This window comes from Pan paniscus, chromosome 3 (assembly GCF_029289425.2).
Source record: "Pan paniscus chromosome 3, NHGRI_mPanPan1-v2.0_pri, whole genome shotgun sequence".
NCBI classification, from domain to species: Eukaryota; Metazoa; Chordata; class Mammalia; order Primates; family Hominidae; genus Pan; species Pan paniscus.
The window spans coordinates 21,084,791-21,101,938 of record NC_073252.2 but is presented as its reverse complement, the minus strand read 5'-3'; the positions used below and the strand labels follow the sequence as shown (position 1 = coordinate 21,101,938).

Here is a 17,148-nt window from a genome sequence, read left to right as displayed (position 1 = left end):
AGTTTGACTTCCTCTTTACCAATTTGGATGCCCTTTTTTTCTTTCTCTTGTCTGATTGCTCTGGCTAGGATTTCTAATACTATGTTGAAGAAGAGTGGTGAGAGTGGGCATCCTTGTCTTGTTTCCATTCTCAGAGGGCATGCTTTCAACTTTTCCCCACTCAATATTATGTTGGCTGTGGGTGTGTCATAGATGGCTTTTATTACATTAAGGCATGTACCTTGTATGCCAATTTTGCTGAGATTTTTAATCTAAAGGAATGTTGGATTTTGTTGAATGGTTTTCAGCATCTACTGAGATGATCATGTGATTTTTGTTTTTAATTCTGTTTATGTGGTATATCACATTTATTGACTTGCATATGTTAAACCATCCCTGCATTCCTGGTTTGAAACCCACTTGATCATGGTGGATTATCTTTTTGATATGTTGTTGGATTCGGCTAGTGAGTATTTTGTTAAGGATTTTAACATCTATGTTCATCAAGGATATCAGTCTGTAGTGTTCTCTTTTGGTTATGTCATTTGCTGGTTTTGTTATTAGGGTGATGCTTCATAGAATGAATTAGGGAGGTTTCCTTCTTTCTCTATCTCCTTATATCTTTCTTCAGATGTCCTTCCATTCTGAGAGTCTAAGGTTCTATTTTTTTTGTTTGTTTCATTGTTTGTTTGAGACAGGGTCTCATGCTGTCACCCAGACTGGGCTGCAGTGGTGCCATCACTGCTCACTGCAGCCTCAGCCTCCTGGGCTCAAGCAGTCCTCCCACCTCAGCCTCCCAAGTAGCTGTGCAAAATATCTGATTTCATTGGAATCCTTAGCGAACATTAGCAGAGTCTATCTTGTAGTTGCATTTTACATAGGGCACAAAACTGATTATTATTAAATGACAATTCCATTGTTTATAACTAGTGGTTGTTATATAGAAACAAATTCCAGGTTGGACTATTTGTGATCTTCTATGTTTTTCTAACTATACATTAAAAATGCTAGAGATGCTGGTGAGGTTGTAGAGAAAAAGGGAAACTTTTACACTGTTGGTGGGAGCGTGAATTAGTTCAACCATTGTGGAAGATAGTGTGGTGATTCCTCAAAGACCTAGAGGCAGAAATACCATTTGACCCAGCAATCTCATTACCGGGTATATACCCAAAGGAATATAATTCATTCTATTATAAAGATACATGCCTGCATATATTCATTGCAGCACTATTCACAATAGGAAAGTCACAGAATCAACCTAACTGCCCACTAATGATAGACTGGATAAAGAAAATGTGGTACATATATACCATGGAATACTACGTAGCCATAAAAAGGACAGAGATCATTTTATTTGCAGGCACATAGATGGAGTTGGAAGCCATTCTCTACAGCAAACTAATGCAGGAACAGAAAACCAAACACTGCATGTTCTCACTTGTAAGTGGGAGCTGATTGATGAGAACACATGGACACTGCCAGGGAACAACACATGCTGGGCACCTGTTGGGGGAGGGAGAGGATCAGGAAAAACAGCTAATGGATGCTGGGCTTTATACCTGGGCGATGGGATGATCTGTGCAGCAAACCACCATGGCACATGTTTACCTATGTAACAAACCTGCACATCCTGCACATGTACCTCTGAACTTAAACGTTGGGGAAAAAAGAAATATATGTTACTATACTGTTAGATTTATAGAGTAATATATATTGCTACTTAAACTTTTTGTTTGACGTAATCATATAATCCACTGATTATCTGAAATAAATTTCTGTGCTCTTTTTTGTTATCTTAAAACAATGCTAGGGTTGTAATATCTACATTAATGACAAGAATATGCAAAAAAACATATACAAGTGTTTTAGCTTAATACGCTTAAACTGGGAAATGTAAAGGCCTTATAGGCATTGTGAGGGTCCTTCCTCACAGACATTAGCAGACATGTTCTTCCGTTTTCCTTTGTTGCTCTGTGTAAGCATCGGTGAGCAGCGGCTGGTCCTAAGACTCTTTCTTGTTTTCCTCCACAGACAGCGTGGAAGATGAACTGGAGATGGCCACCGTCAGGCATCGGCCCGAAGCCCTTGAACTTCTGGAAGCCCAGAGCAAATTTACCAAGAAAGAGCTTCAGATCCTTTACAGAGGATTTAAGAACGTAAGAACTTTCTTTTTGACTTTACCTTCACACAATTCCCAGAGGAGCATTGAGAAATGAGAGGAAAAGGGGGAAAATATCCCATTCTGTGAGAGCCCCATCATATATATATTTCATACTGATCCTTCCCAGATAGGAATATAATCAGTATCTGTGGACTTTGATTCTCTGTGGCACACCCATGCTGGCATACTGTAATTGCCCATTAAACAAAGAGTTTCTGAGAAAGTTTTATTCAATTCAGTTCTTGGTTGAAATATTTTCTCTTCATCAACTATAATGACATAATTTCATTAAACTTCCATTGTTTCCTTAGTTTTTAAATACAGGCTGGTGCTTGACTTGAGTCTTGAATGTAGATTGAGGCCTATCAAGGGATTCCATTCCTGGAATTGGAGGATAATTACTGTAACTTTTATAGTTTAAAAAACCATGCTGCCAATGTCTGTAAACCACAGGTGTCTGTAGGTGATCACTGTACCTGGTTCTCTGAAATCCAGGTGTGCAGATGACCCTCCCTCCTGGGTGAACCATCTTCAAAAGAGAATGAGAGCCCAGAAAACCCCAAAGGGTGGGGTGAGAGAAAGTGAGTGGATCCAGGCTGACTATGAGACACAGTCTCTTACCAAATATTTTCTGTGTGCTAAGGGTTAAACTAGATGCTGCAGGTTATTCAAAAGCCAGAGAAGATACACTTCTATCCTTAAGGAGCTTATGGCCTGAATAGGGAGAGAAAACTTGCTGTCATGAATCTATCTGAAAACAGTTCATCCTTAAAGGCATCAAATGTTTATGTATCAAATAGCATACATATCCCAACATATAGTTTGTTCTTATACATATGGAAACCAAAGTAGCTACAGGCACCCCTGGAGGTCCAAATTAAATTGCTTTGATCCCTTTTGAAACCCAGCCCCTAAGATCCCCAGTTCCAGTGCATGTAGAAGTCTGTGATGTCCAAGGATTTGTTCTAATTCCATCCTCTTCACATCTGACCACCACAACTGCTGCCTTTGTCCAACCTTATGCAGACTAGATATGAATCTCTACCTCTTCTTTGGAATCCACAACAGCAATTTACTCAGAGAATTCATACCGGTAGTTGACACTGCAGAATATTTTTATAGGGTTTCTACATGCGCATTGCACACAAGTTTCCACCATCTGTCTGAATGAATGGGGTCTGTCTTTCTCCCATTTCTGCTCCTCAGCCCCATCTCCTTGCCCTGGGCTTTCTAAGTTTTTCTCCCTCTATTATGCAGAGTAAATTTGTTTCTTCTCCAAAACTTGATCATCTGCAAAGACCTAGGACTTCGTGGCAATAGGTGGGGGCAGAGGAGATTATAATGGAGATGAGTGCTCACCACACACACAGACCACTGATTAAAGGAATCTGATAGGTAATCTATCAAGACAATACATACAAATAAACATGCATAAAGGGAAAAGGGTTTTGACAACCAGGAAAGAGGATGAGTAGTTATGCCTATTCTGCAGTGGTTCCAGGCTTCCGAGACAGCAGGTATTTGCAATGAAATGGTGGTATTGACCACTGGCAGCAGAAAAACACTGAGCAGCAAGGACAGAAAGGAAAGGAGGTGTAAAGGACCAATCTGGGCCAAAAGTCAGTGCTCAGAGGAGGTGAATCACAGAATAAAACTTCAAATGTGTTCATGTGAACACCTAAACTTCTTTGCTGTAATTCAGAGATCTAGTAATAAGTAGACTTTTTTTTTCTTTTTAACATTGGATTGTACATCAGATACAGAATGGTTGTTGAACACAGGAGAACTGAATCCAATCTCTCAGCATCCCTGTATTCCTCGACTGCTGCTATGTTATTATTCCAATGCCATCCCCATAGGGTTTCTCTGTTTGGGGTCTGGCTGCCTTTCATTGCATTTGCTATAAATTGGAATCATGATTACTGCCATCATTAATCTTTGGAGCCAGCATCTCTGCAGCATGTCTAATACAAGTGGCACTTCACAATAAATTGCTAGGCTCCAAAGTCTGCATTCATTGCTTTATTTTTTTTTATTTTATGTTATTTTTTGTTGCCCATATGTCCTTCTCTTCTTCCTTTTCTCTCCTTCCCCCCTTTTCCCAAACTCTTTTCTTTCCCCTTTTTTAATCCTTCTGACCCCACCTCTTATCTCTTCACTCCTCCTTGCTTTCCTTTTTTTCACCTCTTCTGTCTCTTCCCCTTGTGAATTATTGTCTCCTTTCAGCTCTTCCCCATCCTCCTCTTCCTCTATTTTTTTCTCTTCTCTATCTTTATTGATTTCTGTTTCTCCCATCTCACCCTGCCCCATGAGACAAATTTCCATCAGACCTGAATATGCCAAAGGCCTATTTTATATACTTCTTTAAAAGAAAGGACTTCACAGTTTGCTCAGAAAATATTAATCGACATCTCTCATAAATCAAACACAAGTGGCCTTTTAATTTTTATTTCCCCCTAGTCAAATGTACAATTCTAATAAATGAACCCTAAGCATAGCCGAAATACACTAAGCAGGTCAGCAGCACTTGGGTTTTACAGCATGGTAGTAAGCTGAAGCAGCTTCCATCCAAGAAAGCAAACCAACTGCCTTGGTTCCCTAAACACCAATTACCTCAAAGCCCTTAAGATCACAAACTCATTTCCCTGGAAACAGTTGGGATATTCATTTTTAATGAAACGATTAAAACTCTCCATACTGTGATTCAAAGGATAAACCATTCGTCAACATATTAAAATGGTCACACTTGTGTGAAAGTAGCTCAACATAGCCAGGCACCCCTGCAAGTAATTATGACCAGCTTAACTCCACCATTTTTTCCCCATATGGTATCTCTGATACATCCCCTCGCATTTTCAACATAGATTGTTAATATAGATTGGAAATGAGAGGAAGGGAAGATAGAGAAATATCTCCTCCCTCACACAGGCTTACTCACTGAGGCTCCCACACATTTTTAGGTCTCTTGCCAGATTCTGAGTCTCCAAAAGTGAGCAGCTGATAGAAACAGAATACAGTACACTGTCCACCTATAACGAGCCTCAGAATCACGTGAAGGGCTTGTCAAGACACAGATTCCTGGGCCCCATCTTGAAAGATTATGACTTAGTAGGGGTGGGATTGGGTCACAGAATTTGCATTTTCTTTTTTGCAAGTTCCCAGGTGATGCTGATGCTGCTGGTCTGGAGCCCACACTTTGAGAATCACTGGTTTTGTGCAGGTATCATAAGCTTTGGTGTCACTCAGCCTCAGGTCATGTTACTCATTTGGGCAGTTCCCTCTGACTCAGGAGACGATGTGTCTTTCTCTATAAACTGGCATAATGATAACTAGATTGCACTTTTTTAAAGAAATAAATATAATAAACAGGAAGTTCAATAAAAAGGAGTTATTATAGTATGGCCCCAAATGGTCAACCTCAGTTGTATGTTCCATCAAAGTGGGACAGTCATGGTTGGCCTACATACTTCCCAGGCAGTGTTTGGGTTTTGGACTACATAATTATATATTAGGAAGGATGCAGAAAATGCAAACTATTATCTACAGATCAGCAGTCTCAAAATTAAATGCACGTTGCAACCATCTGGGGAGCTTTACAAATTAAAAATAGTGGCTACTATGCTTGGTGATTCTGATGTAATTGCTCTGGGAAAAAGCTTCAGCATTAGGATTTATAAAGCTCTTCAAGTAATTATATTGTGTAGGCAAGATTGAGAACCATTGAACTAGATATATAACATATACAAGGTGCTTCTAGCACAAAAAGAAATTACCTATTAGTGATGAGCTCTATCATGACAAATACCAATGACTAGGCTAGCTACATTGGAATCGCATGAAGTCTTGGTGTGTGTGTGTTGTGTGTGCGCGTATGTGTGTGTAGGGGTTGGAGAGAGGTAAGAGGTCTTAGTTTTGAGGATTTTTATTCAGTTAACTGGGATGATGTTTAGGAATTCTTCTTTTTTTTAATCTGAAGTCCTTAATTTATTAAAAATATTTTGCATTATAACAGACAGTGAACAGAAAGCCTCATTTGAGAACCAATGGTCAAAAGGTCACACAAATATCAATATACATGTTTCATAATCTTGCTTTGCTGCACTCTTTCGAAACCAGTTATAGCTTCAGTTCAATTTTAGGTGGTTGTAAATGATATAGTGGGGCATTAAGTTTTAATATAGTGATGCCAATGCTGCTTTGGCATTTTCTGTCATTAATTAATAATATATAACCTAGTCTTCCCATTTTTAAGGCACAGGATGAGTTGCAAATAGTTAGACCTCTATGCTTCAGACAGCTGGTTCCTTCTTCTATGGAATCTTCCCCTGCTTCCTTTTCTTTCTTTGCTCTGGATTATAATAGGTAAAATTATCCATTAAAATCAAATATATCATTAAGGCATCACTTTAATACCTGCTAATGTCCTTTTGACATTAAATGTTATGTTACTATCTTTTTTATCTAAAATAGAACGATGTTTACATTCATTTTCTATTGCCATGTAACAATTTGCCAAATACTAAATGGATTTAGAAAGCATTCATTCATAATATACTGTCCCAAGGATCAGGAGTTCAGAAATGACATAGCTAAGTGCTCTGGTTGGAGTTTCATGAGGCCACAGTTAGAATCATGATTGGGCTGCATTTCTTTCTGGATCGTGGATCCTTTTCTAAGCTCCTGTGGTTGTTGGCAGAATTCAATTCTTTGTGGTTACACATATGAAATTCCCCTCTTGCTAGCTGTCAATGTAGGGCCACGCAGCCCCTAGAGGCTACTTGCAGTCCGTTTCCACCTGGTCCTCTTGCAAGCTCCCTTGTAATATGGCAGCTGGCTTCTTCAAAGCCAACAACGGAGGGTCTCTCTAGTCCTCTAATGGGTAGTACAGTCATGGGTGTGGCATCTCATCCCATCACCTCTGTGTTATGTGTGCATCTAATTGAAGAGACAACCTGAACAGGCTAAGTGTGAGCAACAAGACTGTCTATTCACCCGGATGTGAGCGGGCTGAGTCCAAAAAGGGAGTCAGCAGAGGGTGGTGGGATTGGAACTAATTTCATAGATTAGGGTAAGCAGTGGAAAGTTACAGTTAGGGGCCATTTATTGTGGGCAGGGGAAGAAGGTTGCAAGGTACATTATCACAAGGTGGGAGGGGTCATAGAGCACAGTGTCACTAGGTTGATTGATCAGTTAGGGTAGAGCATGCTAGAATGGTAGAATGTCGCAGGGTTGCCTAATCAGCTAAGACAGGTACTAGCCATTTTTCTTCTTTAGTGGTTTTCCTGTCCCAGACTTTCTGGCTCCCAGAATTTGAGACTTCTGGATGTGTACATGTGGGTCACAGGGGTCATGATGGCTTGACCATGGTGCAGCCTGCTCAGGGGACCTTACACTGCACATCTCAGCACTCAAGATGAGGAGATTTAAAAAGGTGTGACTCACTGGGGGTCACATAGGGTGTATCCATCACAGTGGAGCTTGTGAGGAAGCAGCAACACCTGTAGAGCAAAGCAGCTTAATGTGCTCTGCAGTCACATCTCAAATGCAGTTAATCCCCACCCTCCATGTTTGGCTTATTATCCAGACACCCTCCTTGGGCATTTCATCAAGAACAGAAGCATACTTTTTTTTTGTTTCATTTCTGCAAGAGTTTTGATGTTGTAGCCAAAGGAACCAGCAGGACACCTGAGTTCTTGTATGGGGCTTTTCCACCCCATTCAAAGTGTTTGGGAAATTCTGCAGTAAGATCTTTAAAAACAGATGAAACAGATGGAGGGTAAAATTATAGGGATCTACATTTTTGCAAAGTACATTTACATAAAAAGCACTACGTCCGATTTACGGTGGGAAAGGAAAGAGGAGAAGTTTAGTTCCCTTAAACTTTGCATGGGAAACAGTAAGATGCAGTGATTAGGACACAGGAATTCACTGCTAATTGCATAAGGCAATTGCTCTTTTGTCACAAGCCCTCAGGGTTATTCTTGAACGCTTTCATAGACTGTGTTACCCTCAGTAAATCACTTCATTCCTGCCGGCTTCTGTCTCTCTGTCAGCAAATTAGGGATTAAAATCTTCTCTTTCAACCATGAAGGAGGGTGGGTAATAATTGGTTTTGTTCAGTGTTTGAAAGACTCAGATAAAAGGCCTTCCTTAAGTGCAAAGCCTTATTCATGTACTTTAGAATTAAGGTAAGAACAGAGTTAAAATGCTATTTCCTTTGCCCTAGCAGAACTGTCTGTCAGATTTCCAACCAGAAGGGCTTTCTGAAGGGAAGACTGTCTATAAGCCTATGCAGTTAACACGACCTCCCTTTTGACTTCCATAGACTGACATAGTGCAAGCGCTGTCCAGGGTTCAAACCTTACCGCTGCCATTTCTGAGCTTGAACAATGGCTTAGATTCTCTGGACATGAAACTATCCTTCAAAAATTTAGGATATTAATATCCATGTAGATAAGAAAATAAATGAGAAATGTTTTACTTAATATCTTAAGAGTGCTGTCAAAAGATATCAGATCCCTTCAGTTCTTTCCTTATTCTTCTATGTACAAAAGTAACTAAACTTCATAATGTAATTAAAAATTCATAATGACTCAGTAATGTCATCTTGAAATATGTTAAGCATTAGTTTATGTTATACATTATGTTGGTGTGAAAGAAATTGTGTTTTTATGCCATTACTTTCAATGGCAAAAATCACAATTACTTTTGCATCAATCTAATATATTCTGTGGCATTTAGATGCTTCTTGATTTATTTGTTTCTTTCAATTTTTTGTTTTGTTTTGTTTTGTTTTCTTGAGATGGAGTCTCGCTCTGTCACCCAGGCTGGAATGCAGTGGCGCGATCTCTGCTCACTGCAAACTCCACCTCCCGGGTTCAAGGGACTCTTCTGCCTCAGCCTCCTGAGTAGCTGGGATTACAGGCGTGCACTACCACACCCAGCTAATTTTTCTACTTTTGGTAGAGACGGGGCTTCACCATGTTGGCCAGGCTGGTCTCGAAATCCTGACCTCAGGTGATCCGCCTGCCTCCGCCTCCCAAAGTGCTGGGATTACAAGCATGAGCCACTATGCCCGGCCTTCTTTCAAATTTTAAACTCATAAAATGTCATGCTAAACATTCTAAATCATACAGAGGTTTAGAAATTGAAATATCGAGGTGTCCTAGGTACAGGAAACTTCTCATCCCACCTTGCGAGAGGTAACTACTGTCAGTTTTCTCCTTTATTCTCATAGGTATATTTTATGTGCATACATCTGTGTGGAGAGATTATTTTGACAAAAATGTTACCTTCATTTATGCAGTCACTTAGAAATCCAGGCTGGGCATGGTGGCTCATTCCTGAAATCCCAGCAGTTTGGGAAGCCTAGGCGGGTGGATCACTTTAGGCCTGGAGTTCAAGACCAGCTTGGCCAACATGGCGAAACCCCATCTCTACTAAAAATACAAAAATTAGCCAGGCATGGTGGTGTCCACCTGAAATCCCAGCTACTTGGGAGGCTGAGGCACAAGAATCCCTTGAGCCTGGGAGGTGGAGGTTGCAGTGAGCCAAGATTGTGCCTCTGCACTCCAGCCTGGGTGACAGTAAGATTGTGTCTCAAAAAAAAAAAAAAAAAAAAAAATGTAAATCCAGTTGTCTTTCTGGGCTCTTCCCTCAGAACCTCTTGTTTCTAATTAACCTCCAAGCTCAGCCAGTTCTCCAGTCTTTGTATCTCTCACATCTGCCTCTGCCTTTCCCTCTCCACTGCCCTGCCTCTCACACGCTGCTGTCACTGTCACCTCTCATCTGCATGTCTGCAATGACCCAGACTCCTTGCCTACAGTCCTGTCTTCCTCTGAACCATTCTCCACTGTGCAGCTGAAAAGGTCTTTCTAAAGAACAAATAGAAACCAGTCAGTTCCTACTTAAAACCAATTGCTGGCTTTTTTTTTTTTTTTTTTTTTTTGCCATTAGAAGAGAGACTCAATTGTCTTACATGCTTATCCAACAAATATTTCTTGAACATCTACTATAAGTCTGATATTGGGTTAGATGCTGTCTATACTGCAGTGACCCAACTAGCCCACGATCAGCCAGGCCTTGACCAACCATCTTCTGCTGACTTTTCGCATCTCACCCCTCACTCATCCCTATTTACTCTGCTCCAGCCAGAAGGAACTGCCTGCAGCTGAAGTGCACCCCTCTGAAGGGCCTTGACCTGGACTTTTTCTCCTGCGAGAAATGCTGCTTCCCACAATTCCCTTCTTCATCAGGACAACAGCTACACCTTCTCCACATCCATACTTAGACTTCCTTTCAATATATTTTTTCATGGCTTATTCTCTGAGTGCTGAGTTCAGGCTCATCACTGTAAAAGGTATTTAGGATACACTGACAAAAAAAGACAGGTAATTTTTCTTTAGAGTTTGTATTCCATTGGGGGAAGATAGTGAAAAGAGGGGCAAAAAGCAAACACATAGTTAAATAAGAAAATATCTAGTGGCAGTAGAAGGAGGATGACATTTGTTACAAAGAACTAGAGCAGGGAGCTTCTTTCGATGGGGTGACTAGAGAAAGGGAAGTGGCATTTCATTGTATCTGCAATGTCAAGAAGGGCACGGCCATGGGAAGGTAGAAAAAAGGACTTTCTAGGCATAAAGAACAACCCAAAATCATGAGGCAAGAGTAAACAAGAGTGGCTGGAACCTGGAACATCATTTGTATTTTATTCTAAGGATAGTGGGGAACTACCAGTTTTTAAAAGTTCAGATACAAATAAAGCATTGATTTTTTTTTAAGATGGCTTGGAGGGCTACTCTAAGCAAAATGGAGTGTAAGACATCAGAGTAAAATTGGGGACCCTCTAAAAATCTGGTCCAAGAGATTAAGACAGAAAGGAGATGTGGCATAGACCAGGGTAGTAGCAAATAGAGAAGGAGAGAAATGATGGGCTTGGATATATGGTGGAGGTTGAGCTGAGTAGATGTCGTGATGTTTTGGATTAAAAGGGGAGGGAAACTGAGGAGGACTCGCAGCTATCTTGAGAGTTTTGGGGTTGAAAGACTTGTCTGTGGAAAAGCTTTCTCTGATATCTCCTAAAGTAGGTTTGGAGACTCTGCTATGTGCTCCCATCGTAGTGCTTATTTTGGGTTTCCTCTGCTTGTTGACTCCTCCCCTATTCTTTAAGCTTCCTGACAGCAGGTGCTGCACCTTCTTTACTACAAAATTCTCAGCCCTTCAGACTGTGTCTAGTATATGACAGGTAATCAATAAATATATGTGAACAAATGAATGACCCCAAACAAAAAGATTGGAGGCCAGCCCAATAAAATTTTTATCTTCTCTCACTTTCTTCTTTTTAGTTCCTTCCACATCTACTGAGTAAAATTGAAGTGCTGTTAATTTGCTTTTTTGAAAAATAATCTGATAATAGGGGGAGTGAAAGAGCATGGCTCCTTTAGTAAAAGAACTACACCCAGTAGTTTAACACCTTCTATTTGTTTTATCAAGCACTACTCAAAAATGTTAAGAGCAATCTCAAATGGTAATGAAGAACTTCCTTTGATTCCATTGCAAGAGTCGCCATCTGGTAGATTATTCATGTCCTGTGTTTGCCCATCAAATATTATTCTATCAAATGAGTAATGGGATCTCTGTGGCTTAAAAATCCCTTTCACTCTTGCAACATATTTCAAAGTTGAGCAGAAGGAGATGGGGGAGTTGGTATCCAGCACGTCACCATATGTATTAGACAGAGAAGGATCAATGCTGTAACACACAGCTCCAGTAACTCAGTGGTTTAAGACAACAAATGTTTGTTTCTCTTTCATTTCCTAATCCTATGTGACTCTGTTGGGGACAGGATGGGGTTTCTGTTCAACTCATTTAATGAGGACACTCCTTCCATCTCGTGGTTCCACTATTGCCTATGGTGCCAGCTTCCTCCACTGGGTCATCTGCATCTGGTCCTCAGTTGAGAGCAGAAAGATGGTGTGGGGCATTTGATGGGCCTATTTTGGACTAACGGACATTCCACCCATCAGAGCTCAGTCATATGGTCCAACTTGATTTCAAGACAGGCTGAGAAATATGTCTTCCTATGTACTCAGGTAGAAAATAAATTTTTATTTTCTCCAAATGAGAGAATGACATGGAAGATAGATATGTTAGAGGTTCCCAAGATTGTCTCTAGTTTTGAAGATTTGCTAGGGGATGTACAAGACCCAATATACAATCACACAGTTATGATTTATTACAACAAAAGAATGCAAAGCAAAATCTGCAAAGGGAAAAGGCACATGGGGTAATGTTTGGAGGAAACCTGAGGCAAGCTTCCAAGAGTTCTTTCTGAGTGAAGTCTCACAGGAAGTGCTTAATTCCCCCAGCAATGAGTCATTGTGATAGCATTTATAAAATGTTGTCTAGCAAGGAAGCCATTAGACGTTCAGTACTTAGTATGTACCCAAATTCCAGACTCCAAGAAGCAAAGCAGATGTTCAACATAAACCATATTGTTTGCACAGTTTAAGCACAGTGAGCCATTTGATTCAAAGAATGGTAGACACTTTCCCAACATCCAAGTGGCTAGCCTTGCAAGCAGGCCTTTCTAAGGACAGTGATCTCACACCTGTTATGCTAACTCTTTTCTGTGCAAAAATGGACATATGTTGAGGTAAAATTTATAATGTAATTAGATTCTGGTTCTGGTTACCCTTGGGCAAGATACTCCCTGGGTTTCATATGTCACCTGCAAAATTGAAGAATAACATCTCATAGATGCTTTGCAAAGACAATGAATGTAAAGCAAAAAGCACAGACCCTGTCTCATGACAACACTCAAAATGTAGCTGCTATTATTGTTATTGCTATTATCGTTATCACTATTAGCACCATTATTATCATGCCAGTACTCTGAATTGTGTTGTATAATCTAGAAGTTCTTTCTTAAAGTTTCTTTTTCCCCCTCTCAAACTTTGATTCACATTATGTACATATATGTATATAAATTTGCTTTTTGAAAAATAACCTATCTATCTATATATATCCAATATAGATATATACATGGTATACAATATAGATATCTACTTGCTTTTTGAAGAATAATCTAAAATAGGGGAATCTAATATATTCTTATATCTATGTGTATAGATATATAGAGATAGATGTCTATAGGTAGATATTTGCTTTTTGAAAACTATGTATATCTATATCTATAGATCTATATCTCTATAGATGTATATATGCTTTATTCAAATTGGAATATAGTTGAATTTGGGTACATGCTAAGCACTGGATGTCTAATGACTTACTTGTTAGACAACACTTTATAAGTTTTATCACAGTGGTAATATTATACATATATTCACACATACAGATTTGAGAGTCACCTCCCAAAAAAAAGTTAGAAAACACAGATTTGTTCTTAGCCCTACAAAGAGTTGTCAGAGGACAAATCTGAAAATAGTGCCTTTATTGTGGTTACTTTTATTCTGTCCCTTGAGTTCCTCCAGAAGCTAACATAATCTTTCTCATAATGATTCCCTCACTGGGATTTTGCAAAAATCAAAAGAGATAGCATAATTTTTGATGTCTTAAAGGCATAACATTAAAATGTAGGTAGTTTTTAAAAACAACTTATGTAAAAGTAACCTCTAAATAATATAAAAATTCATTACAAGTCTTTCTAAAGACTTCAAGATTTTCTATATTGATTCATCTGCAACAATCCTATAAGAAAGCTCCCATTTTCTTTCAAGTCATAGTTGGTTTGGTCCAGGCTGATGTGGCAGCTCTGCTCTAGCAGGATGTCATTCAGCGACCCAGGTTCCTTCCAACACATTGTCCTGCTATCCCTTGCTACCATCTGTATCCTGTAAACTGGGTCAGTGTCATGTTCAGATCCTGAGGGAAAGTGAGGTAGTCATAGTCCAGGGGCAAGTGAGTCTGGATTTAAAGATAACATGAAGAGTCTCTACATCACTTTTATTCACATTAAGGGCTCGAACTTAGTCACAAGGATCATCTAGCTACAGGGGAAGATGAGAAATGTAGTTTCTGGCTAAATATCAGTGTATAAATGCAAAAGGAGAAATTGGATTTAGGGGAACAAACAGCATTCTGATAAAGTCAACAAAACTTGCTTCTCCTGAATTTTTCTGGTTAATATTCCTAAAAAGTTTCCTTAGATTCAGCTAATCCTTCTAAGACATTTTTTTGTTTTAGTCTGGGAGCAGTGTGAACTGATGTACTTCAAACTCAAATGCCACTTGAAGAACCAGCATTTAGAAATAGTACTAAGACTCTGTCTTATGAACCCTTTGAGATTTTCTACTTCCTTTAGCACTGTACGTCAGAACTGAATGCATATCAAGTTCAAAAGCAGCTTCATCCAAAGAGGCTTGTTAATAGAACTTGTTGCACATAGAACCTAGTCTTCACAGCACAGAGCCCATGCAAGGGTGGTAATAAGACTGCTATGTGGATCAACTTTAACAGCATTACTCTTCTTTATTTTTTGAAGTAACTAATTGGTTCACAAAAATATATCACTGAGGCCGGGCGTGGTGTCTCATGCCTGTATTACCAGCACTTTGAGAAGCTGAGATGGGTGGATCACCTGAGGTCACATGTTCAAGACCAACCTGGCCACCATGGCAAAACCCCATCTCTACTAAAAATACAAAAAAAAAAAAAATTTGCTGGGCATAGTGATGTATGCCTGTAGTCCCAGCTACTCGGGAGGCTGAGGCATGAGAATTGCTTGAACCTGGGAGGCAGAGGTTGCAGTGAGCAAGATTGCACTGCTGTACTTCAGCCTGGGTGACAGAGCGAGACTCCATCTCCAAGGAAAAAAAAAAAAAAATATATATATATATATATATAGCACTGACAACTCAATAAATAATTTATATATATATATATCACTGAGAACTCAATAAATAATTTTTCAAGTTCAGTACATATTCGTTAAAGAGGCTGCTGTGCAATTTTGGCTGTTTTGTGGCTAAAACTAAAATTAAATTCTAGGGCACCATTCATCACTGTACATTGCTGGCAGTAAATGTACTCCATAAAATCAGATCATTTTCTGCTTTTCACAATCCCCATTTAAATGTGTTCATTAATAGAAGTGTAACTGGCAATTATTCCAGTGATCCTGCAGGCATTCGAATCTTTATTAAAATAAAATATGTTGCCAAAGCTTTGGAAGTCTTTTCAATGCTATATTTGGGCTGAGTGTGTGAGACTCTAAGTCCTCTTAAATCTGTGTTGACTAATTTAATTTCAGGAAAATACAAGGGAGGAGAATGTGTCAAAAGAAAATGAGAAATAATCAGTTATTTTCTTGTCTATTCACATTTTAGTAAATTATGCTTAACATCTGATATTCCAACTCCCATAAAATTTTAGAAGATTGGGTCAAAACTTTTCATCTCAAGTTCCCTGTAGTTGTTAATTGTTTTCACAAACACATATTAAGCATCGAGCACCAACTACTTACTGAATGCTTAATATATCCCAAGGACTTTGCTAGTATTGGATATATATTGATGCAAAAAAGAATCATTCTCACCTGATAGACATTAGAGTGTAGTGGAGGAAGGGGAAATTAATAAGTAAGCAAAGAATTACTTAAGGGTAAATTATGGTACATCCAATGGAAAAAAAAAAAAAAAAGAGAGAACTCTGTGAAAGAGACTCCTGTGGATGCAGGAGACCTAAGGAAAGTATGATGATAAGTTTTATATGTCAACTAAGCTATACTAGGGTGCCCAGTTGTTTGGTCAAATACTAATCTGTATTTTACTGTGAAGATATTTTGTAGATGTGATTAACATCTATAATCAGTTGACTGTAAGTAGATCAGATTACCCTTGATAATGTGAGTGGGGCTCACTCAATCAGTTGAAGGCCTTAAGAGCAAAAACTGAGGTTTCCCAGAGAAGTAGAAATTCTGCCTTGACTATAATGTTGAAATCCTGCCTGAATTTCCAGCCTGCTCACCTGCCCTACAGATTTTGGACTTGCCATTCCCCATAATCACATTAGCCAATTCTTTAAAATAAATCCACAGATGGATAGATGATAGATAGACATAGATCCAATCATCTCTCTTCTCTGGAGAAATCTGAGTGATGTAGCAGGCCTTTCTGAAGTTGAGGGTTTTTTAATGGCAGACCTCAGGAGAAAACCAGTAATGAAAGAAGCAAGGAAAAAGTTATTCCTGGTTGAAGACACAGCAAGTGCAAAAGCCCTAAGGCAGGAAAGGGTTTATTGGGTTTAAGAAACTGATGGAGGTTGATGTGACCAAATCACCATGATTGAGGGAGAAGGTGATATAAGATGAGACCAGCCAGGTAGACATACAGCAAGTCAAGCAGAGTCTTGCAGGCTGGATTTGACTCATTGCACAGTGCAAAATCATTAAAGGATTAAGTAGGAGAATGACACAAATTTATGTTTGTAAAACAAAACTCTATTTGGCAAATAATGGATTTGGTCATGGAGGAAAAATAAAGAATGGGTAAAGAAGATATTGCAGTAAACTAGCCAAGTTATGATGGTACATTGGATTAGAAATTTTAATTGTTGAGATATAAAGAAGTGAAAGTATTTAATCTATATTTTATAAATAAAAATGACAGAATTTGACAAATAGGTTGAATGTGGCTAGGAGGGAAAGAGCAACAATATAGATGATTCCAAGTTTTCTGACTTAAACAACTAGGCAGGTATTCTTACCATTTACTAAGATGCAGAAAACTGGGGGGAAATTGTTGAGTGAGGTTGGGGGGTGTTAAGAATTAGTAATCGGCCGGGCGCGGTGGCTCACACCTGTAATCCCAGCACTTTGGGAGGCCGAGGCGGGCGGATCACGAGGTCAGGAGATCGAGACCATCCTGGCTAACACGGTGAAACCCCGTCTCTACTAAAAATACAAAAAATTAGCCGGGCGTGGTAGCGGGCGCCTGTAGTCCCAGCTACTCGGGAGGCTGAGGCAGGAGAACGGCGTGAACCCGGGAGGC

The 17,148-nt window shown here is 39.4% G+C and overlaps 1 protein-coding gene across 6 annotated transcripts in view; it reads left to right on the top strand.

The window, feature by feature from the left end:
• Nucleotides 1–17,148, top strand: part of KCNIP4 (potassium voltage-gated channel interacting protein 4) — a 1,223,194-nt gene that overhangs the window by 1,099,011 nt on the left and 107,035 nt on the right. For 5 of the 6 annotated variants that reach the window (XM_063603743.1, XM_003826823.6, XM_063603742.1 and 2 more), the window contains one exon: nucleotides 2,011–2,135. In XM_063603743.1, the coding sequence (XP_063459813.1) occupies nucleotides 2,011–2,135 (125 nt within the window). The remainder of the gene's footprint in view (nucleotides 1–2,010; nucleotides 2,136–17,148) is intronic. The other variant, XM_055111250.2, reaches the window with a different exon arrangement.